Here is a 25,299-nt window from a genome sequence, read left to right as displayed (position 1 = left end):
CCCCCGCCCACTTCCCAGATACACACATTTGCCTTGGATTACAAGTCTCAGTTTGCCATGAACCAGACTTCCTGAATGGGAGGCAGCATGGAAGATTGAGGTGAATATATAAATAGCAGTGAATAAAGGAGGCAGGAGGAGACACATGGAAGGAGACATGGGGTGGAGACACATGTAGAAACACTTAGAAAAGATATTTGGAAGAGACGTGGGTGGAAGTCATGTAGGGACGCTGGCCCTGGTCTATAGCAAACACAATGGCCACTATTATCTTGATTTCATGATGGATTATGTGATATAATTTGAATTTGGAATCTTTTCTTCTGTTCCATCTCTCTGGAAACTGCCTAACCCCTTTCTTGTGGTTCCTTACAGACAGTGCCTTAGACTTGTTATAAGCTTTGAGTTTGGACCAAGGCTGTTTGGGCATTTGCCCATGAGGGTATGGGTAATTTTGGGGAGTATTATTGAGAAACTATCATTCAAAACCTCTCTCTCTCTCCCAATTCTATTAAAAGTCTTTCACGCTAAGAATCTGCCTCCTAACCTCTGTGTGGATGGTCAGATCCTCTTTGCCCCTTTGAGTGTGTGCACCTGTTAACAGTTTGGGGTCCTTCAGTATCCCTTAGTCATGCGCTAACAAAATCATTAGTTTTGTGATGTGTTTGTGTATGAGTGTGAGAAATGACAAATCAGATCCCTTCAGATTCAAAAATGTTTATTTAAGATATATAAAAAAATAAAATCATGTAAATTCATAGTCTGCTGAAAGGAGAAAAAATAGTCACCCCAAACTACTAAATGTTGTATGTTTATACTAATACAGTAAAATAAAATTTGCATATCATTATCTGATGTAAATATTAGAGAAGAATTCCAAATCACAGTTGCCCAAAACATCTTGATTATACTACATATATATTTTGCAGGGTCATTTTCTATAATAAACACTAATCAATTCTTGAATGTTTCATCCATCTTAATCCCAATACTGAGTTGGCAAGTCCATTGTTTTTTCCATCTAATTCAATATGGGAATATTGATTAATGAAGATAGGTTAACTATGAAAATTTATGGCTTTTAATAGTTACTGCTCCCTTGAAATTGAAACCACAAAAACTAAGACGTTATACTTACTAACTGAGATGTTGGGGAGAAAGAGGGAGGGAAGAGGTGGTGTGTTGGGAGAGAGAGAGACGATTCTTACTCTTAGATGATATAATTAAAAAAATATTTCTGGAAAATAATACTACTATGTAGGCATTTGCCTAAAAAGAAAACAAATTGCCTGTTTAAAGTTGGAAGGAAAACATTTCAAAATAAGAATTGCAGAAGCATATCAGCTTGGTAGGCAACTGACAGAATTGAAAGATGGGGTGTGATTTTTATCTGGAATAGAAAATAAGAGAAATAATTTAAATTCAGTGTTCTTCATAATGTGGTTTACTAGACTAGATTATAGTGACTGTTTTTCCAAGTTTAAAGAATCCGAAGATGAATAACTTTCAAAGTCATGACTCCTAATGTTATTTCTGGTTTCATTTAAATCACTCATTTGACTCTCCATGAAAGTTATTTTATTAAGAAATGGAAGGAAAATGGCATTTAACTTTGCTGCATCAGCAGACCTGGAGAAAAAAATTCAGTTGTTATGTATTTCAATATTAGTATTCATATTTGATACTTTTTCTAGAACTCTGGTTTTACTTTTGAAATAGCCTGGCAGTTTTCTTATAAACTCTTTAAAATTGTTATAATAATTGATTTAATTTAAACCTTTGTTGCAATTTCCATTATCTATGTGAGTTGTTGGTCTACTATTACTTGTTTTTCCTAGGTCATATTTTCCTACTTAATGTCATAATCTGGTAATTTTAAATTATATCCACAACACAGTTTATTGTAGGAGAACTATTAGAGACTAATGTATTTCACAGATAATGCAAGCCTTCTCTTCTAATGAACAGTTGGGATATGAGCCAATTTTTCAAATTTCTCTAGGAGTTGAGTTATTCTGGGCTGTGCTGAAAAGGCTCACATTTAATTGTGATTAATCCAGCCACCAAGCAGCCCCACATCCCAGGAGCTTCCTTCCTTCTTTCTTTATCTTTTTTGATATTTTAGTTTATTATGTAAAAATCAAACCTAAAGTTGCAATAAAAGTTTAAGACACACTTGCATAAATTTATCAGTATTTATCCATGATTTATCATTATTCTATTTCCCTCTCTCTCCTCAGTTGCCCCCTCTTTCTCTCACACTCCCTTCCCCCTCACCTTGCTGAGAAAAGTATCTGCATTTTAGATATACACTTACTTTCTATAAACACTTCAAGACCATTTTTTTTCCTGAACAATTTGTAAATGAGTTGGAGTTATTGTTTCCTTTAACTCCTATAAACTCTACTGTATTTCCAGAGAAAAAACATGATTCCCATAACCACTCTATATTGCATTTTATCATTGATTTAACATTGATTAAATGTTATTTGCCAATCCATAGTCATTAGTAACTATATATTATCTGTCCAGATCTAATCCTATTGCAACAGTTTTATTCTATCTCCTTTTCTTTTTAAATCTGGAATAATTTATCAGCTTCATTTTTTGCTCCTAGCCTTGACATTTTTGAAGAGTTTCAAAATGCACAGCTGTTTTATGGGACATTCCTTGATTTAGGTTGATCTAGTGATTTCTCATAACAAGATTTAGTTTACACATTTGTTTGAATAGTTATAAAAAACAGACCTGGTATTCTTAAAAATGAATCCTGGTAGGAGGCCCTTGTGTCAATCTGTCCCAATATTAGCAGCTTTGTGAAGATGTTGTATACCAAGTTGCCTCCCTGTAGTTACCATATTTTTTTTTCCTTTTTAATTATGTTAGTTGAAGTTTTCTGAGAATAAAGAAAGCATTCGATATGTGAGAGTATTGGGAAAACCAATTTTGAGGGGAAAAAATGGAAAGGACATTCGAGAAGGCAAGGAGAAGCATTATATTTGGATACAAACGAAAAGGGGAATGAAGGATGGCTGAGAAGGAAGGCTTTCAAGTTGCAGCACAGTCTGGGGAATTTTTTGCCAAGCCAATGCATGTGCGTGGAGGGGGAGGGAGTCCTGCAGCTGAAGCCAGTATTAGAGGGTCCAAGTCTTACAGCGTCAGATAATTCTTTGTTATTGGGAATTGTGTATTATGGGATCTTTAACTGCATCCTTGGTATCTACGCACTAGATGCCAATATTTTCCCAGTTATGAGAACAGAAAAAAAATCTCTAGACAAGAACAAATGTCACCTTCAGGGTCTTCTGTTGTCTAGTGAGAGTAGCACTGAAGCTCACTCCTTACACACTTGAGTGTCCCCTAAGTTGTCTTTCCTTGCACAATGAGTTGTTATTTATTGCTAAGGTCTCTTTTACATTCCCTGTACATAGATCTCTACAAGTGTGTCCTCTGATGTCTAATAAGTGATTTCAGTCTAAAGCCTTCCCCACACTTACTAGAAACACAAGGCTTCTCCCCTGAGTGTGTTCTCTGATGTATGCTGAGGGTTGCCTTGTCGCTAAAGCCCTGTTCACACTCTCTACATATATATGGCTTCTCCCCAGAATGTGTCCTTTGATGTCTTATGAGAGCTGACTTTTGGCTAAAACCTCTCCCACACTCCATGCAGACAAAGGGCTTCTCCCTTGAGTGGGCCAGCTTGTGCCTGACTAAATTTGCTTTCTGGTTAAAGCCATGTCCACATTCCATGCAAACATATGCCTTTTCTCCAGAGTGTGTCCGTTCGTGACTGATGAGGTGTGACTTCTGTCGAAAGCCTCGTCCACATTCCCTACATACAAAAGGTTTCTCACCTGAGTGTGTCCTCTGATGTGCAGTGAGAGTTGACTTATGTCTAAAGCCTCGCCCACATTCTTTGCACATGTAAGGCTTCTCTCCTGAGTGTGTCCTCTGGTGTGTAATGAGAGCTGACTTCACGCTAAACCTTCTTCCACACTCTGCACACATATATGGGTTCTCACCCGAGTGTGTCCTCTGATGTGTGGTAAGGTTTGACTTATCACTAAAGCCTCTTCCACACTCTTGACACACAAAAGGTTTCTCACCAGAGTGTATCCTCTTGTGTTTTATGAGGTACGACTTCTGACTAAAGCTCCGGCCACATTCACTGCACAAATGAGGGCTCTCCCCTGAATGAATCCGTCGGTGTTTGCTGAGAGTTGACTTATCTCTAAAAAGCCTCCCACAGTCACTGCACACATGAGGCTTCTCCCAGGAGTGGGTTTTCTGGTGTGTGATAAGGTTTGACTTATCCCTAAAACCTCGCCCACACTCCTGGCACACAAAGGGCCTCTCTCCTGAGTGTGTCCTTAGATGTCGGATGAGGGTTGACTTCTGGCTAAAGCTGCGCCCACACTCCTCACATGCAAAGGGTTTCTCTCCAGAGTGTGCCATCTTGTGTGTGACTAGGTTTGACTTCTGGCTAAAGGCTTGCCCACACTCGGTGCAGAGATAAGGCTTCTCTCCTGTGTGTGATCTCTTGTGTGTGATGAGAGCTGACTTATAGCTAAAGCTTCGACCACACTCACAGCAGAAATAAGGCTTTTCCCTTAAATGGGTCCTCTGATGAATGAAGAGAGCTGACTTCTGGTGAAAACCTAGGTCACCATTTCCACACTTGACTACTTCAAATCCAGAGGCTTCTACCCACCTTAGTATTTTGTCTGTTTCTAAAGGGTTTGCCTTCTCAGCTGAGCTGAATTTTATTTCCACCATTGTCTTGCCTTCCCTTGAGAAGGTTCTTGAAGTAACCCATTCCCTTGTCCTCCCCCAAACATTTTTGGAGTCCCAACCTCTGTGGTTTCCTTCCACTGTGTCACTACAGGAACTTTCAGAAGAGAGTGGTTGTTGTGGCTGCTTCTGATATGCTAGGCAGAGATCTGATACTTGGAGAGTTCCCACAAATAAGCCTGGGAAGATTGGAATGTAATGATCTTGTAGCACCTGGTGGCACAGTTGTTGACTGCAGAAGTCCAGAGTGGAGGAAGAACACACTTGACTTCTTGACTTTGTATTTGCTGAATAGGGGTTGGACAGATAATCTCTCTCTTTTCTCCAAGGCTCTTCCCCCTGCTCTAGCAGAATGACAAGTGTTGGTTTGGAGAATGCAATTCCCAAGGAGACCAGGTTACTGTAGTTTTCCAGCATCACATCCTTGTACATTGTCCTTTGAGCATGGCTCAATAGTCTCCACTCTTCCTGGGTGAAGTCCACAGACACATCATGGAATGACACAAATGCTTCCTGTCTTCTAGCTCTCAAGAAACCCAAGGCCATTTTTCTGATGTCCTGAATGGTCTGCAGAAAGGTGAAGTCTTATCCTTGCCTAGCCTTGCCTTATCCTTGCAGTAGCTACCATGCAAGTGTTCATAGCCCCACCCTCAGTGTTGAGTCTACCCCTGTGGGGGGTTTTCATGGACAGAAGTTCACAGCTAAAGTTGCTGGTGACATGGTTGCAATATTTTTTCCACAGCAAGGGATGATGTTAGGGATTATGGGCTAGAGGAAACCTGCAACACCACTTCTCTTATGGAAAGTTATATAATTTTGTAGAAGTTTTACAATTTTAGCTATTACACTATGGCTATGATCTGTTTCAAATTCATTTTTGTGTACCATATATGACAGAGGTCATTTCAGTTTTCCCCCATATAGATATCAAGTATTTCCAACATTTCTGAGAGTATTTCCTTTCTCCTTTGAATTGATTTGATACTTTATTTGAAACCAATGAGTTATTATGTGTGAACCTATTTCTTGACTCCAGTGTGATCTCTGTTTTATTCTGTGAGCTTTTGGATATGTCTGTATTTGAACTTGGCTGAAGTATCAAACAGATTTATTTCACCTTTTGTTTCAGTTCCATAAAGTCCTGGAATCCAATCATTGCAGAATGTTCACAGCTAGTTGATTTTGATTTACTTACCAGGTTTTTATTCACTTATTTTTTTTCAAATTCCAGGCAGGAATTGGGGGAAGAGGGGTAATAACTTAGTTAAGAGGAGGTTCCATCCATCTAGATTACATTCTGTAGACCTCGCTGTCCTCAGTCCTGGCAGGGAAGATTGAATCCAGACATGGCAATGACCCCCAGATGGAAGTGACTGCTGCTCTTTCCTCCTCTTTGAAGGGTTTCTTTCTGGAATTCAGTTCATTTGGCTTATTTAAATCCATCACACTTCTTTATCTTCATAGAAGGTAATGCTTTTTATGTTGTTTGTTTTTCCTGTTGTCACTATTTGAATAAAGTACTTTTGTTTCTTTTGAATTTTAATTTGCAGCAGAAGTATTCCTGGTGGGGAAAAATGAAGGGAAAATTTAGAATAATTTGTTAAAAAATGAAATAATTTCTTGATTTTTTTTTGTGCTGTCGATCCCTTTTTCTTCATAGCAAGATTATCACAAATCGACTATTTTTTTTTACTTCAGCTATTAATAATGTACTGCTAAGCCTTTTCAAACACCCTAGTTCAATAAACCTTTTATTTTTTTCAAAAGACACTAAGATTAGAATACCTGCATCTAAAAATAAAACAAATATGTACAAAAGGAAGTACTTTATTGCATTCCTACCTTTTTGACTATTTTGATGGAAATTAAAACATTTAATAAGAAGTAACCAGAAAAGCTCAAGATATATGGAAAAAGTTGTATAGAAGTACATTCTTAGGAGATTTGTCTTTAGTTAGTGCTTATGTGGGAAGAGGTAAATTATTAAATAGTAGCCTTCATGCATTTTCTAATTACAACATATTTCATATTCTTGTCAGAATATTTTTGGCAGTGTTTTGTGTGTTGGTATAGACATGTATATATAAGTGTAACTGGGTGTTATAAATGAATATTAGAGCCTCTAATGACTCTAAACTCTAACTTTCATAAGGAAAAGTAGCAACGGTTACCACTTTTGTTTTCTGGACTTATAACTGTGCCTGTAACATAAATGGGAGCTGCAGAGTTAAATAGTATTTAAATCACTTCATGTAGCTCCTTTTCAAATGATAATATTTTGCATTCTTCTGTTTGCCAGATCATTTTCATAAAACATGTAACTCAATAAATATTTATTAAGTACCTAATATGGTCAGCCAATAGACTATAAAGGATTCTTCTATTATCACTGCTCATTTATTAAGGAGCTCAACAAATTGGAACACAATTTACTTCCTAATATGGAGGTAGTTTGAGTTTAGTAATTTCAATTATTGAACCTAAACAACTGTGAAAAAGCTAGTAGGGCAATACCGCTTAGGTTACCAAGGGCTTTCTGCTTGATCAAGAGAAATTAAGACATTAATTCACCCCTAGCCACCTAGAGAACAATATATCAGAGGTATAATTACAGAATGGATAGAGACTAGTGGTTTTTTTTTCCAAGTTAACAGTAATAAATGAATATCAATTCCAGCACATAGCTTGGAAATTAAATGCAACGAACAACTTACAAATATCTCAGGTACTGGAGGACACATAGAGTGACACAACAAAAAAATTTCATCTAGGGGGCTGGGTGGTCAGATGTGGGACTAGGAATAAAGATAAGATCATGAGGGAGATAAGGGCAAGGGGGTGGAGTTGGAAGTAGGTTATACCGATTAAATTATAAGAGAGTAAAAGTGAAAGAAAATAAAAAGGTAAAGTTATAGTGCATATTCTCATAACAATGCATCAGCAGTGGAATGATGTTTAATGGTATTTGAAAAATAGGGATCCTGAACTAATATCCTTGCAACATTACTACCCTGTACTTTCTATATGCAATCTGCTGTTCTAAATTTTTATAAAGATAATATTTACATACCTGCAAATACATAAAATATGTGGATGTATACTATGTATATATATTTATATACACACAAAAATTGTGTGTATTTTTAATATGAATTGGATGCTATCTTACTTCCCATCTGAAGGATGATCAATGGAAAGAAGCCAGGTCAAGTTACTTTTTGGAAGCTTAGCATAAAAGACAGAGCAAAAGATTCAAGAAAAGTAATCTGTGCAGTGTCTGAGCTCTCATCAGCCCTCTAATATGGACCCAGACCACTCTAAAAGAAGAAACTGATCCCATAGAGCAGAGAACAGGGGACTGAGTAAACCATTTCCTAGTAATTAGCCAAGATATTATAACTTGAATGATGAAGCATTCACATTAATTTTGAATTGATCTAGTAGTATCTCTGTATCTGTAGGAATAATCTAGACACAGTGGATTTTAAGAACATGTTTTAAATTTTATTCGGCCAATTATAAAGAAAGGCCAGTAATTAAGCATGGAAGATGGTCAAGCATTGGCCACAGAGGAATTCATGGAAACACACTCAGTGCACTGCTTCCTGTCATCATGGCCCCTTGCCTCCTTGATCAAATTAGCATAGCAGCAGCATATGGTCAGCCTTCTCAAAAGTGCTCAACTCCTTAGTGCATATCAACCATAAACTTACGAGAAGTATTTGGAATAGCTTCATGTAATCCCTTTCCAATTCCTCATGGTTGAAGAAATACACAGTCCTTAAATTTTCATATTGTAAATTAGCTGATAAGTAAATGATAAAGTAAATTTAAGAAAATAGATATACCTTATTATATAAACAAAGTCAGAACCAGAATATTGAGCTCAGAGATTATCAATCTGTTACCAATGTCAGAAAACACTTTTTTTTCCTAGAGTAATGTTTGTTATGCATATTTTTCTTGAAAAATGAAAAACAGTATCAACTAAATGAACTAAGTTTTTAAGGAAGGCTTGAGGAACCCCTTTAATTTACAAGGGTATAATAAATTTTTAAGATCAAGTCAAATTGTTTTAAGAATCCAATTTGTGAAAAAGTCCAGACTGATAAAAAATAGAAAAATATGTGAAAATTCTTACACAAAGTTTACAACACAATGCCATGTCTATTTTCCTATCACTGACACCTTCAGTTTATTTGTAGTTTCAGTTTGTCTTATATGTGCCTTACAGAAAATAAACTGGTAATTATGTAGAATGCCAGTCTCAATCTCATTTGGAAAAATCATTGAGAAAAGTATTTTCAAAACTTTCAAATAGGCTCCAAAAAATTGGATACTGTGAGTCAACCAACATTTTACAAATTAGCAAGAATATTTATGAATATTACATGGATTTTTTATATGTGTCAGAAAATACAAAATTTACTTCCCCTGAATTAATGCAATTAAAATAATAGTTGCAAATCATTAGAATGCACTCTGTTAAGGTATATAGATTTAGCAGTAAGAGATGATTCCTTGCCCCACTACAAAACTTCTAGTTAGTGAATGGGCAAGTGACTTCACCTCTCTGCATATCAATTCTTCATCAATTAAATGGATAAAATACTGTACAATGTTATACCGATAATTAACAATCCAGTCTGAAAAGCATTCACAAATACAACTTACATTAAAATATGATTAAATCATATTAAACAGACATAAAATTAAAACAAATAGGCTGTCCTGTACCTCTTTTTAAATATCATAAGACAAATATATTGTTACCAGTGACTTTAATATTTTCATTTATTATTTATGTTTACTGAATTCCTATTATTTACCAGCTATTTTACCACAAACATAGCTGAAGAACACCACATATCTTTTGTCTCAAGTCACTCCTTGTAATAAATTTTATGGCAAATTTCTGAGAACTTTCTGTAAGAATAGAGCAGATATGAACTTGTATGTATGTAACACAGGATATGTCTATATCCTAAGGATATGTTAAGATATGTCTATTGATAAATAGAAAAAAATAGTGCCTAAGCCAGCTGTGTGTGTGCAACAGAGCAAATATATAAGGAAGTATCTTCATATCTGTAAAGAAAAATACCTTCAACATCTTTCAGTCCCATGAGAGCTAGAGAGCACTCATGCCAATGACAGTTTTACTCACTTTTCTCTCATACATAGAGGTGCTACTAAGCAAAATGACCTGCCTAAATAAACATACTGACACATGAATTCCGCAAGCTGAAAGTGGATATACTACACACTTCTCAGCAAATAAATGATAGAGTAAAGGTAAAGAAATGTGATTAAAAGACAAAAATTGATGAAATTTTGAATCCAAACCTCAGTGAAATTTCTTGAGAAGTGAGATTTTCCTTAATCTCACATCTTTTTACAGGAAGTCTCAATCCTAAATTATTAGAAGTGCAGCAAACTAGTAGGTAGTTAACAGAGACAGTGCAAAATTAGAGATTTCTTATTTAACACTCTTTTCTACAGGCAGCCATCCCTTATATGATGCCTCATTATATGACTGAAATACGTGTGGGAGGAGACCCTCCCTCCACCACTAGATGCTTTCTTTTGGAATCTTTATGATAGTTACAAATATTTTTGGCCATATTTTTTTTTCTTAATTTGTTTGTCATCTTGACAACTATATCCACTTAAGACTTAGGATGGAAGAATAATTGTTTAATATGAAAATAATGAAAGGCATAGTCTTCAAATTCCCAGCCTCCATCCCTCTAATGTTCATAGTACATGCCACTGTGTACCATAAAATCTCACAGAAGCCAACCAGTGTTGTGAGCCTAGTGTTTATGTATAACTGAAGAAGAAAACCAGAGAGATAACTTGTACATTTAAGTGTTTGTGAAGTCACCTTGCCAAGACCTTTAAAATACAAAGTTTAAATGTTTTTTTCAAAGATGAAAATGTCATATTGTATTTACATATATATCTTACATATCCATTGGATTATCCTTTGACTTTTGCAGACATCATACTAATTCTATTTTTTAAAATAGTAAAAATTCCATTTTGTGTATGTTTGTCTATGTGTGTATATGAAATATGATAATCAAGGAAGGTTATATAGATGATGGTAATGATGATAATGACAAAAGCTAATTTTTAGTTATTTTCTATGAATTTTACACAGATGCATAAGCAAGTGATATAGATTACATCATGCAAGAATAATATGAGGGCCTCCCCTGGTGGCGCAGCGGTTGAGCGCTGGGTTGCGAAGCTGCCCGCAGCCTCTGCAGCGTCGGTTCGATCCCCGGCTGCTCCCCGGCCACCGGAGGAGGGTCCCACATGGCGCGCAGACCTCTCCTGCCGCCCGCTGCTCCCCTCAGCAGTGTACTTCGGTCCTTCTGCCTGCTCTGGTGAATTCTCTCACCCTCCCGTGCTTCTGACTGTACCCAGTGCTTGTATAAATAAATCTTTAAAAAAAAAAAAAAAAAAAAGAATTGCTGCATTTTAAAAAAAAAAAAAAAAAAAAGAATAATATGAACTTCTCAGAAGCTAGTTAGAATCTAAATATTATCCCAGTTTGTAGCAGGGGGTAAATGGTAATATAAACAAAAGGATATTTCAAGCTAAAGTTAAAATTCATTTCCTACACATCAGTACTTTCATAAGTTTTCAATGTACTTAGAAATGTTAAGAGATTAAAAACCACAAAAATGATATATTAACATATTTTGATTAGTATAGATAATACTAGAGGAAAACAAATATATAGCTAGCTTAAAATTATATTTCTTTTAACTAAGACATGTTAGCTTATTTAAAAATAAAATTAGGTGGCAAAATACAGTTTAAATTTTTATCTGAAAATAGAGGTAATCGCTACCTAAATCAGGAAAAAAGTTTACCTGTTAGTTCCTGTTTTAGACAATACGCAGATTCAATGAAGAATGAAGCAATGAGGAGTAAGTCAATACTTTAGATGATATGTTAATTTTTAGTACCCACTCTCTCCTATTAATTTGAATATAGCTAAAATTTCTAAAAATATAATAAATAATTTAAACAAAGTGAATCTATTATACTTAACAATCTTGGGATCAGGCTATTATAACAGTTTAAAACTATTTTAAAAACATGGCCCAGAAAACATGATGAAAAGATTTTTACATGCATGTGCAAATGTCTTTTCTAGAAATAAACTGTACTTTCATTTTATAAAGTAAACCTGTATATAGTTTATAAATAACATTTATTTATTAGCTACATCATTGTAAGGCCAACAAAATTTTATTGTATCCAAACTGGTAGCACTGAAAAGTCAACACATTGATTTACTTCATAGAGTTTAGTACAAACAAATCGATGCACCATGGTCAATGTCTATGTAATTTGTAGTAGAAAATGTCTAAAGAGAAGGTTAGAAATTCAATTGCTGAAACTTCCAAAGGTATCCATTACTAAGAGTCATCCAAACAACCACTTTTTAACTTTCCCAATGACATTACTCCACCCTTTGTTCAAAATTAATTAAAGACTATACTGGCAAAGAATTGTTTTTCAACTTAATGCCACAAAAACTTCTCTACAGAAATCAATACACTGATTTTCTGATAATTATACAAAAATCTCACACACACACACACACACACACACACACCACAAAATGAATTTAACTGATAAGAGATAGCTGTTTAATATAGATGAAAACACACCATGGAATAAAAAATTCTAAAAGAGCAGTCACTTTTGAAGTTTATGACTATTTCCTAAGGATTTAATGGAAAAGATTTTGAAGTTTCATGTCCAAAAATAGAAGAAATAGTACATTAAAAATCCTATGAGGGTAACAGCCTAATGAACTAATTTATTGTTGACCATCAGAAAGAACAGACATTAAGTATGAAGGTAAATGGCACTGTGTTATTCCTTACATTTTAAGAAAGTGATTTTAAAATTTATCAGTAAGATAGTAACAATTTTAGTTCCATGGGAGCTGGAATTAATATAACTGGGAATGTGTTTGTCTTTGTAGGTCCCCATAATTTTCTAGTCAATTTTATGAACCACATCTAACAAACTTTATTAATCTATCTAATCCAGCCTGCCGGCCAGACTTTGTTAGTCTACTCTAGAAGTTATCTACTTTAATATTATAAAATATATAGTTTCAGGGGAAAAAATGAAGTGTAAAGAAATAAAAATAATGGTTGAATTATTCTGTGAAGAATGAACAGTGTAGAACAGCATTGGTATCTTTGCTGGTGATTGCCATTGTCCTTACACTGTATGAGCTCACTAACCTTTATGGTTCCTTCATATTTGACATTTATTTAATATAATTCAAGAAATGACATCATCATAATTGCCTCTTTCCAATCAAGTATGGTATATATTTAGCAGGACATTTGGACAATTTCCCTGAAGCAGAGATTATTATTTATTGGTGACTTCATATAAAAAAAAATTGAAAGCTAAGAGGATTCTTCCAGTATAGTAAAGATCAGAATACTCTGTCCTTTTTTTCAAGGTCACCTTAATCATCCCTCTCTCTGACTTATAACTTATTTCATAAGCCTTTTAAACTGTAGTTTATTTAGGTTCAAAGGCTTAACACTCATTGATCTTTGCAATAACATTAGAATGACATAAAAAGGTTAAAATATTTCATTTTTGGTTCTGCAAATTAACAAATAATATATTCATATTGCATGATGCCTGAGTTCAGGACTTTTCATATTTTTTTCACAACACTAGAGTGTTACTAATCATTTTAATCTCAAAAATTACTTTTCAGTAATTCATACTTAAGATAATACATTGGCTGAATTTTAGAGCTGTGATGTCAATTCCACCCCATATGCTGAACCACTGAGTAAGAAGCAGTTGATGGACTAAAGTACAGACTATGCTATTTTCTGCACAATAAGAGTGATGGCTCTTGTATACATAGTGACTTGTAGGCAAAAGAGGATTATCATTTAATCTTTAGTTACTTCATGTTCCCTAAAAGATTCAACATTCGAATTGGAACAAAAAAAACTAGATAAACTTTAAACTAGATGTCACAATAGTTGATAGGGAAGAATCTGTATATAAAAATCACATCTGTAGGGAAAGCACTTTTGCTACTGAATTTCAACACAGCTTCGATTCTCAATAGGACAAACCCATTATCCTTCAAGTTGGGCCATACCTGTTTAATTCAGTCTCCTTTCATTACATTGTATGATCAGTGCAAGAGGCCAGCAACTGTGACTTGAGTTATAATGTGCCGGCTGTAAAACCTATTTTATTTTGAAACATTTTTTATTGTATTATATCTCTTAGTGAAATGTAGCAATTAAAATCTCTATCACTTGGCAGAAAATGTTTAGCTGGCCATGTTAAACTCCTGAAGCACTTCCAGGATCCAAGATAATTAATTTGAGAACCAGATTCTTATCCCAAATCAGCATCTGTCCAACATCTTTGTTTAGGTTAATTAAATTCTGACTCAATTCTGTAATAAACAACAACAAAAAAGGAAAATCAGTTCAGCCTTTCTTCTTTTGCCTTATAACCTGGAACATTTTGATAAGTTTTCACACATTGGGAATAAATTTAAACATCTTCACCTTAAATTGTGTAAACAAAAGGCACCTATAAATAACAGCTCTACTTTGATCTGGTTTCTTCTCCACTGCTTGAAAGTTCAAAGGCAGAGATGGTTTAAAAAATTTAAGGTTAGTATAGTATAAAGGTAATTATAATATATAATATAGTTATATTGACAAACCAACTAAAATTACCTATCCATAGATAGTTGTTTAGGTTTCAGCTAATAGGTAATAAGTTATCTCCGTTCTCCCTGGTGGCCTAGGGGTTAAGTCTCAGCACTACTAATGAGAGACAGCCTGAGTTCAATCCCCAGCCAGGGAGCTAACCCACATAGTGCAGCAGACCTTTCCTGTTTTGCCCGCTGCTCCCCTTAGCAGTGGATTTCAGTAGGTCTGTCTGTTCTGCTCCCTACTCTGTCTCTGGTGAATCCTCTCACTACTACCTCCCACACCTCTGGCCTGCACCCCTGTTCTTCTACACAAAAATAAATAAAATCTTAAAAAAGTAATGTTATTTCTTTATGTCAGTGACCTATAGATCTTGATTTCCATGAATCTTAACTGAAAATTAACATTATTTAAAATGACCTTCTTACCCAAAGCAATATACAGATCCAGTGCAATCACTATCAAAATTTCAATGGCATTTTTCAAAGAAATAGAACAAACTTTAAGGGAATTCATATGGGACCACAAAAGACCCTGGATAGCCAGAGAAATCCTGACAAAAGGGAGAAAGAGCACAGAGTGGTAGTGGCACATGCCCAGACATCAAACTATATAACCAAACTATAGTAACCAAACCATATGACATTGGAATAAAAATGCACACAGACCAATGAAACAGAATTGAGAGCCCAGGAGTGAACCTAAACTTATATATCTATTATAAGACAAAAATAAAACATTGGACTAGTTATTAGCTACTCAAAACAAGTTATGGGAAATCTAATTTGCTTACATTTAAGAAAAAATTTAAGAAGACACAAAATAATAGTATTTCAGCACTTCACTATACAGATACATTTGGACTTTCGTTGAATGACAGATTAGTGGAAAAGGGAAAATTAACATCCTGGGATTAGTTCAAACATTCTTTTCCCAACAAATAAAAAACAAACCTCACTGACATATTAGTATCCTCTTAAGATAAAATAAATTTCTATAATCTGACTTCAGAATGGTGTAAGTAATTGCAAATAAATTAATGTATATAAAGTTACATGAAGTTGTATGACCTCATTTTGTGACAAAAATAGGAAAATGAGTTCAAATATCCTTCAATGTGTTACAGAGAAGTTAATTGAAAATGGTTTCAACATCACAATTTATTTGTTTGGTATAAAGGTTAAATTGAAGAAGAGAAAAAGATGAGCCTGGAGTATCATCAGTGCAGAACCTTTCCTTAAAATAGAACACAAATAAACATGTGGTGTGACTGCTAAAGATCAGAGGACCCAGGGGAGACCCCTAAAGTGACTCATATGGAAAGGCTATAATAGACCATCTGCTTAAGTCACTTTCTTGACACAAAATTAGCAAAAGTTGCTTGAATTTCCATATAAAATCTCTCTCCCTAACAAGTCATTTAAAACTTTCAACCAAAGGAACCAACAATAGAATCACAGTAAAAATGAACAAAATGTTCAGCAGAACAAAAAATAAGCCTTCTCAGGCAACCCAGAGTCTGTTTTTACCACTACTGAAAGAACACCTCTTGTTACTCTTTATTTCAGTATCTAAAGTCTTTCTTTCTGAAGTAAATTACTGGCTGCCTTGTAATAGTTTAATACTTCTACAGGAAGAAGTTATTTAAAATGTACAGTCATCCCATATAGCATCTATTAAAGTGACATATGCTTTCTTTCTTTGCCCACAGTTATTTGTGCATACCTTAAATGAGTTTCTATATTGGTTACATTATTCATGTCATTAAATTGCTTTTTATTGTGTTTACCTGCCATCTCCTGAGGGGAAGAGTCAATTGTCAAGATTAAATAGCACTCTTATCTCTATGGGATTTACCAATTTAAAAAACAAAATGCTTGGCTTTTGCTGAAGGCTGAATATTGAGCTTACTAGGATAAAAAGGAAAGTCTAATCAGGAATCTTAATGTATGTTTACTAAGGGGAAAAATGCACTAAAAATTGCATCATTGCTTTAGCTACTAACAGAAAGTTGGGAGTAGGAAAATCCAGAAAATTATATAAAATTTTACTCTTAAAAGTTTTATGTCCACAGTTATAACATTATTAAATAATGCCTATATATCTTTTTTCTAATTGCAGATAACATATATTAAAACAATGCTGAAATTTTGACCTGTCAAATGAAAAATAGCAATTAATGTGCACTATATTATGTTTTGGATGTAAAATGCTCAAATTTAAATTCCCCAAATTAAAAGAGAAAAAGAAAATTCAACACTGACTAATCGTGCACATTGCTTTACATAGAACTTAGGTTAAAAGAAGTCTTGAGCTAGTAGGTCTCCTGTTATTGGTGATCACTGATGAGTTAACCCCTGAGGAGTTAAGCAGTTTTGACCAGCTACTGTAGTTCCATAAGCATTTCTTTATTAGCAACTTATGCATACTAACTAGCCTGCATATTAACAATATACAAGGACTCTTGAGGGAAATTAAGAAGGGTATAACGTGAAGCAGATAGAAGGAAAGAGAGCGGCCTTCTGTTAGAGTTGATCAAGGCCAGAAAATTATATAAAATTTCATTCTTAAAAACTTTTATGTCAACAGTTATAACATTCTTCTTGCAAAATGAAATATAGATAAGATGATATTCATTTTTAAATTTGCTCACGATGATGTGCCAAAAGTATCCATATTTTTAAAAAAGACAGTAACCTCAATAACAAGGTTAGTCTTCATATATAACTTATATTTCACAAGGCTCCTATACAAATTAAGTAGTAGGAATAAATACTCTAATATTTGTGCTAATAAATATGCAAATTTTTAAATTAAAGACTTCATCTTTTATCCTGTAAAATCTCACACTGAAAAAAAGATGGATTATTTTTCTTTGACCAATTTGCCATCATTTACATTAGGGTAACAGGAACTCTGAAGATTTCTGAGACAGTTAAATGATAGCATGTTCAAAGTGTAAATATATTCTTACCACTGTAGGAATTTTATTTCCTTTATCTTTAATATTATTGCATTGTCAGGTTTATATATTATATCTATGTAAGTTTTAGGATATGTTGACAGTCATCTACTTCAGCATATAATTTTGAACATTTCTTTTCTCCAGAAGAGTAAGCATATAATTATTAATTTTCAGATCTGGATTTAAAAAAAAAGGGGAAAAATTCCAAAGAATAACTGCAATTAAAAATATGCATAGTTTTCTACAGGACTAATTGAAAATATTTAAATATCTATACATTGAAATTATAATAATATAAAGGAACAGTATCATTTTCTTTAACACAATATATGTTTTGTTAACTTCATTAGAAAACAAACTAGAGAGTAAAAATATCTTCATTTATGGAGGCCATCTAGATGTTACATGCCAAGAAAGACAATGAAAAAATTTGTGAGAAATCCCAACAATTATTACATTTCAAAGGTTAGTAAATTAGATTGAATGATAGGGATATACATTAGAAAAATATTATAAACTTGCAAATTCTCACATCTTAAAGGATGACAGAATTTCCTCATTACCTTTTACTTTCAAATTTGTATTTTTTTTACATTTTTTTCTTCTCAGTTCCTCCAATGCATAAGTAGATAATGTTTCTATTCAAGCAAGTTCTATCTTATATAGGTCATATTTGTTTGTTTGTTAAATTAGAACCACGGAACAGTTGTCTGCTGATAGTAAGGATAACATTCAGAAGCAAAGAGACTCAATCTTAGGAAATGAAACAGTTCAAAGCTATTCAGTCACCACATTTTACATTCTCAATAAATACAGTTTATCTGCATTGAGAATATAAATAATTTCATTTGAAGTTCAGCTTTCATTCTTTGTAGAATAACTTATTTAGGATGAAACTTACAAATTACAGCATTTATACAATCTGGACCAAATATTTAAAAGGAAACACTGACAAATAACAAAAATCACCATATCCATTCAACTCAAATAGAAACATGGACTGAGGAGTGAGACATGGAGATTGAGACACCCAAAGTGGCTGAAAATTGAGGTCTTGGGATAGAGGTACCATTGAATGGAAAGAACCAAGGAGAGTAAACTTCAGATTTGTGGGAAAACTTCCATGTCTTTGAGATTCGATTCTGGAGAGTTGTTCTCTTTGTGGCACTTTGACTTGCTTTATAATGTCATTTTCTCTTATAGTCTAGAGTTGCTACATGCTATATTTGGTCTGCATTTTTAAAAATATTTATTTGTTTATGCATATAAAAATTGGGGTGTAGGCCAAAGAGGATTCACCAGAGACAGAGTGGGGAGCAGAATAGATGGATTTACCTAAATACACTGCTGAGGGGAGCAGCGGGAAAGACAGGAGAGTACTGCTGAGCCATGTGGGTCACCTCCCTGGCCAGGAATCAAACTCGCACTACAGTAGCTGGTGATAGCTTGCTAGCACTGTCTTTAATCCCTGCGCTACCAGGGAGGCCCTTGTCTGCATTTTTTACTAATTAAAATTCAGTTATTAAAAAAATCTGCACCAGTAACTTAGAGATAAATTGCTTCTACTTTTCCAGCAGATGACATTTTGTCTTGATTTGGATTATTTATTCACTTATTTATTTTTGGTCTCTGCTAACTTTCATAGGTACTTAGGACTGTATGTGCAGTTGCTTTGTCAGTAGAGTGGTGGTGGGAAAGAGAGAGGTCTATTCTCTGTATGAATGTGCCGGGGCTGGGGAACCTGATTCTTGTCTATGGCACCTTTTTTGTTCTCCTTGTTGGGCATTTGGTCTTGTAGAGCACCACACTTCTACCATATTGGCTTCACTTAAATCAAAGTTCTGTGCCTATAAACCATTTCCACTCTGCCTCCCCTAATGTACCAGTCAGGGACCTGACTGGGTGGACAGCTTTGCTGTTTTTGTCCCGTACCCTGGACTATAGCCTAGAAGTGTTTCTCTCCAACCACCTTTGGTCTAATGAAGTGTGAATTTCATCCAAGTCCAGTCTGGAGCAGTTCGTATTGATATCTGAGGTACAAGGGTTGTTTCAATCTCACCTTGAGCTGTGGATCACTTTTAGTGTCATCTCTTTCTGGCAAATTATTATTTGTTCTTTTTGGGGGTGAGCAAGGAATCATCTCTGTTTGGTAAAGCCAACCTGTTTTTTTTTGTTTTTTTTTTTTAATATTTATTTGTTGACATGAGATAATTATGGTCTCACTAAAACATCTCTTTTTCTCAAATGTGCTGTAAATTATTCACAACAGCTAAAACAGGCTAATCAAAGATATAAAAATGGCTAGGCATAAACTATGTGAACAAAAATTTTGATAAAACATAGTGATTAGCCCAAATTATTTGCTGAATTACCCTAGATGTAAAATGACTAGAGCTACATTCTTCATTGAAATAAACCATCCACATGAGTCATATTTGTAGGTATACGATTGTTGCTTCAATTACGTCTTCTGGTAGCGAGAAAAATCAGAAATTCCCTGGAGAAAGCCCAGAGCACTTATCTAGAAAAAAAAATACACTTACGAAGTCTTGAAATTGAAAACAGTTTAAGGGATCATGGTAGCCTCTGTCCTTTTAAGATTCCTGAGATACATATTGAGTGCCTCAAACAAAGCAAAATAAAAACAGAATCTTGTAATATGGGTACAAAATAGTAGTTACAAGAAGGAAGGAGGAATGGAAAGAAGCATAAATCAAGGAAAAAGTGTTCCATTGTATGGTGAAGCTTAAAACAGACTTTTGGTGGTGAACACAATTGTGGTATATACAAATGTTGATTTACAATACTGTTTGAAACCTATATAATGTCATAAATGATAAAAATAAAACTTATTTCAATTTTTTAAAAAAATAACCTCTCCATCCTAGAGGCCCAACCCACCAGCTCTAGTGAATTGGAGCTAAATTAAACATGCATTACTTAATTTTTGTACTTAATGCCTAGAAATCATTGGAATAAATACATAAAGTAAGTATTCCAGAGTGAAAACAGTATTTGTTTTAATATTATTGATAAGAGAAATGGAAAAGAACCTATTAATCATTTGGGGGGGAAAAAAAGTAAGCTGGAGAAGCTGTATTAAAGTCACATGAATTAGACTTCTAAAATAAGTATTACAAGAAATAATAAGGGATATTTCATGACAAAAGGATCTATTCATCAAGTAAGTATTGAGAATCTTTATCCCTCAAAAACGTGCTTCAAAAACAAAACAAAAATTTACAGTACTCTCTTCAATTCATAGTTGAGGGATTTTTATAAAAATGTGGAAGCTTTGGATACTACTATCTTAAATATTGACCTAATTTTCATTTATGAAATACTTAATACATGGAACACACACATACACACTCAATTATCAGGTACACATGAACTATTCACCAAGATAGAGTCCATGTTCGATAATAAGATGTATATGAATATATTTTACATGATTAAAATCATGGACAGTACTTTACCTAGAAAAAATGTATTAAACTAGAAAACGATAGCAAGAATATTAGTCAAAAAAATCTGAAATGATTGGAAATTAAGTGAAATAACCATATAGGACAAAGCATTAAAAAAGCAGCATTTCAACCCAAATTAAAATTAGAAAAAGAAAAAATAATAAGATTTATGGGGAAAAGTAAAAGCAAAATTGAGAGGAAAACTTAGATTTCACACTCTGAAAATGAAACATTTTAAAATGAAGCCTAAATCTAAGTCTAAATAATGAAGAGTGAAATAAACCCAGAGAAAGTAGAAAATATTAAAGATAAAAGAGTAAATAAATGAACTAAAAACAGTGGAAGGGAATGAATATAAGTAATAGTAGCTTTAGAAAAAAATAAATATGAAATATCCTCAGTAAGATTGATCAAGAAAAAAATATTACCAAAATTAAGACAAAGACAATGTGTTTATTGTTCCTATAAATAATACAATTTTAAAAAGAGCTATTATGAGCATCGTTATGTGAAAAATCCTACATGATTTTTAAAATCTTTCAGCAAAGATAGAAAAAGAAAAAAACTTTTTCAGTCTAGTAGAATACATTAACAACAGCTAACAGCATATTAAATGTGGAAATATTAAATGACTTCTCCCTGAGATTGAGAAAACGTCAAGGCTGTCCACATTCTTCACTTTTATTCAGCAATATACTTGGCCGTGATTCTGGTCAATACAATAAAACAGAAGCAAAAGGAATAATAATGGCAAAAAGAAAACATTGTATTTCCAGACATGGACATGTTTAAGTATTCAGCATCAAAATATGTAGTGATAATGGGTCAATATAGCAAAGATGAAGGATACAAAGTAAATGTTAAATGTTTTATCATAGTTCTCTGTATTGATAACAAGCAATTGGAAAATATAGAAAGAAATTAAAGGAAAAAATTGTTGCTTTAAACCACTGGCTAGAGTAAAAAAAAAAAATGTGCAAACACATCAAAAACAGATGGCCTATGTTTCAAATTGTTAAACTATACCTACTTTATAGTGTAGTATTTCCAACACTACGTATTTATTCAAGGAAATCGAGAACTAAAAGATTTACAAGAATGTCTTAGCAACTTTATTTTATAAAGCTACTAATGGTAGCTATTTAAAAGCCCATAAACAAGTAAAAGGACAAAATAAATTGTGGTTTATTCATACAAAGGAATATCACTAAGCACTAAAAAAGAGAAAACTGTTGATTCTAAAACAGATGAATCTGACATGTTCTACTAAATCAAAGAAGCTGGGCAAAAAAAGGGTATAGATTATATTATTCAGTTTACAAAAATTTAAAGCAACAAACAAAATTAATCTACAGTGATAGAAATAACAAGTGTTTACTTTGGAGATGGTATTGCTAAAAAAAACTCTTGGGGATTTCCAAAGTGCTGTAAATATTCTGTATCTTAATTTACATATATTTCCCAAAACTCTTTGAGCTTTACGCTTAAAATCGTTATATATACTGTTATATATATATTATATATATACACACACATATATATAAATTTGTGTGTGTGTGTGTGTATGTATGTATGTATGTATGTATGTATGTATGTAAAGTCCCACGGGAGAAATTGACAAGCATTAGTATTCCCAATGTGGTTCTAATTATGAATTGTAGTTTTTGCTATTTGTTTAGCTCAGAGGGCACACTTGAACATATATGCATTTTTCCATCCCATAAGTTAAAACAGGGCATTTCAGGGTCCCGGCTTTTCTTTCTTTCTTCTTTTCTTTTCTTTTTTTTAAACAAGATCTCACATCCCAGAACATATCTTCTTTCTGTAGCTTCCTACACCTTAAAATCAGACTCCTGGGTTGGGAGGCCCAGTGATTAATAAGTCAGCTCCAGCCCAAGGACATCACCTGGGCACAATCTCCTCCCTTTACTTCACTTATCCACTCCCTTGGCCTCTCTGCCACCCACCCATTGCATGCTTAGGATTACTAAGCCAGGCGAGCAACATGTCCTCTTGGCAAGAAAAATAAGGTAAAGCCCTTTATCCCTGCACAGGAAGCAGGCCTGGGACTTCCTCCCAAAGGCCTTTGCTGCCTTAGGGCAGGATCCTAGTCACAGAGAGACCCTTGATGGAGGAAGGATACATAAGGGGCTGAACTTGTGCCTTTCGGCCTCTCAGGTGACTTGCAGGAGGGCCAGCCTTGTGCAGCAGCGCCCCGTGGCAAAGGTCCCACTTGTTCCTGGACTCACCTGGTGCTGAGGTCAGCGCAGGCACCGAGGCAGCAAATAGTGCGCGGGGCTGGACTCAAGCTGTCGCCTGCAGGCTCCTCCTTCCCTCGCTGCCTGCATTCCCCCTCCTCCTGGCCCTGCGTCCCACCCGCCGGTGGCGATGCCTCTGCAACCGCGGTCAGACAGAGACAGAATAACCCGCCCAGAGCTCTGGAAACCGGGCGCGGTGCGAGGGGAAGCTGCTTCGGGATGATGTCACCGGAGGCCTCGCAGGGCCCTGCCTGGATGGTCCCGAGCCGCTGCCACCCAGCTGGGAGGAGCCTGCTGGGTCGCTCTGGCAGGATGGGGATCCCCAGCCCAGACCCGGCGCTCTCTGGTCACCAGGCAGCGCGCTCGCCCCAAGCTGACCCTTTATTTCTGGCTTCTCGGGAGAATGGAAGGTGCCCGGCAGGCTGGAGGAGAAATCTCTAATCTGCCTGTAGCTGAACCCAAATACTCCGCTGGAGTTGAGACAATTCCCTGAGAAAGACGCTTAGCATCTCAGGCAGGCGTCCCTCGCCTGATTACACGTATGAAAAATCAGTGTTCTAGAGAGGAAGTATAAAATATTGTTTTGATGTAAAATGCAGTGTTCTGCCTGAGACAAGCACTGCAGGAAGTGAGGGAATTGGGAAGCAAGCGTGAACAGCATCCAGAAATGTAGAGAGGCCAAATGGCATTTATCAACACCATAAACGAACTTCCTTTCCTCAGGCGAAACTCAGTGCATAGAATTAATTGAAAAAAAAAAAAGTATATAATATTTGTAATTAACCAAGAAATTTGGGGTTGGAGGACTGGACTTCTCATGTTTTGTGTGTTTTTAAATCTTTTCCAAATTTCCTATAAGAATGCAGCAAAAATAAATTTGAAAAACTAAATTTCATATTTTAAATATTTCAAGTCATTATTTCCCGGAACAAATATACATCCTGTCCTTCACAAAGTTTTATTTTGAAGATGAGAGTTTTGTTCATCTATAACAAGAGAGAACGTTTTGGATAATATTTTTCCATATTAGCCAAATATCACAGAAAAGAAATGTAGCCTCATCCAGCCCCAATAAAAGGCAAGTGGGGAAATCAGGACTCACATTCCCACTAGGTTGTGGTAAACTTCCTGCACGATTTCCTCATAGGAGACAACTTGGGAACATGGACATTCATTCTCTCCATCTTCTCCTGTCAACACCCCCTCCAACCCAACCCAGTGGTAACAAGGTTTCCCTCCCATTCTGTGCTGGGAAAAGTATCAAATAGAGGCCTAGAGAAAAGTCAGGATTGCATTGCCACGCAGCAGTAAAATATCATCCTTCTGCCCCACCTTCTGCAATGAAGCCCATGCAGGGGAGCAGTAAGCTGATGCTCTGCTTCTCCCAGACAGGATACCAACAGAGGCTTAGATGGGAGCCTGACTGAGTATTTACACATAGTGAAAAGGAGCTTTTTGCTCCTAGGAGTGTGCTTGGAGGCTGACTGGAGAATCTTAACTATCCCTGGAAATATATGAGGCAGCATCCCCCTTCAACCATCAGTAACATCTGAGCAATTTGCTAAAACACAAGATATAAATAGGACCCAAAGTCTTGTAATACCCAAAATGTCCATATTTTAACAGAAATGACTGAACTGAAATTAGAAGAAATAGACAGAGCTCAAACTGAGGGGGAAAAACAATTCAACAAACTCCAATACTAAAATGATACAGTGTTAGAATTTAAGGGAATTTAAGGCAACCATCCTAAAAAGGTTTTAATGAGAAATAGGAACATGCTTTCAAAAATGAAAAGACACAAAGAGCAAAGAAATAGAAAGTCTCAAATAAACATAAGATACAAAAAACAAGTAGAAATTTTTATGGATAAATATAAATAAACATAGGCAGTTATAAAATATAAAATAAGCATAGACAGTTATAAAATAAGCATAGACAACCTTTGCAGCCAACTACAAAATGGAAAGGACAATTATGACTGGTGAACTTAAACATACAATAATAAAATCACCCAATCTGAATACACAAACTAGGAAAAGAATGAAAAGGGTCTTAGGAACATAGGT

The 25,299-nt window shown here is 35.0% G+C and overlaps 1 protein-coding gene across 1 annotated transcript; it reads right to left on the bottom strand.

The window, feature by feature from the left end:
* Positions 1-755: 755 nt before the first annotated feature.
* Positions 756-23,489, bottom strand: LOC119255420 (zinc finger protein 875-like). Its single transcript, XM_037522565.2, has 2 exons — positions 23,222-23,489; positions 756-6,352 (listed from the first exon to the last, which is right to left on the bottom strand). The coding sequence occupies exon 2, from the start codon at positions 5,335-5,337 to the stop codon at positions 3,436-3,438; it is 1,902 nt and encodes a 633-aa protein (XP_037378462.1). The 5' UTR covers positions 5,338-6,352; positions 23,222-23,489; the 3' UTR covers positions 756-3,435.
* Between the last annotated feature and the right edge of the window lie 1,810 nt (positions 23,490-25,299).

The sequence above is a fragment of the Talpa occidentalis genome, unplaced genomic scaffold (genome assembly GCF_014898055.3).
Source record: "Talpa occidentalis isolate TD23 unplaced genomic scaffold, MPIMG_talOcc4v2.1 talOcc4.3, whole genome shotgun sequence".
Taxonomy (NCBI): Eukaryota; Metazoa; Chordata; class Mammalia; order Eulipotyphla; family Talpidae; genus Talpa; species Talpa occidentalis.
Note: the sequence above shows the minus strand (reverse complement) of the source record. Positions and strands in the feature narration are given on the sequence as shown.

Bases quoted from the DNA above. Each gene is read 5' to 3' on its own strand.
- LOC119255420 (XM_037522565.2), bottom strand. From the start codon at position 5,337: ATGGCCTTGGGTTTCTTGAGAGCTAGAAGACAGGAAGCATTTGTGTCA.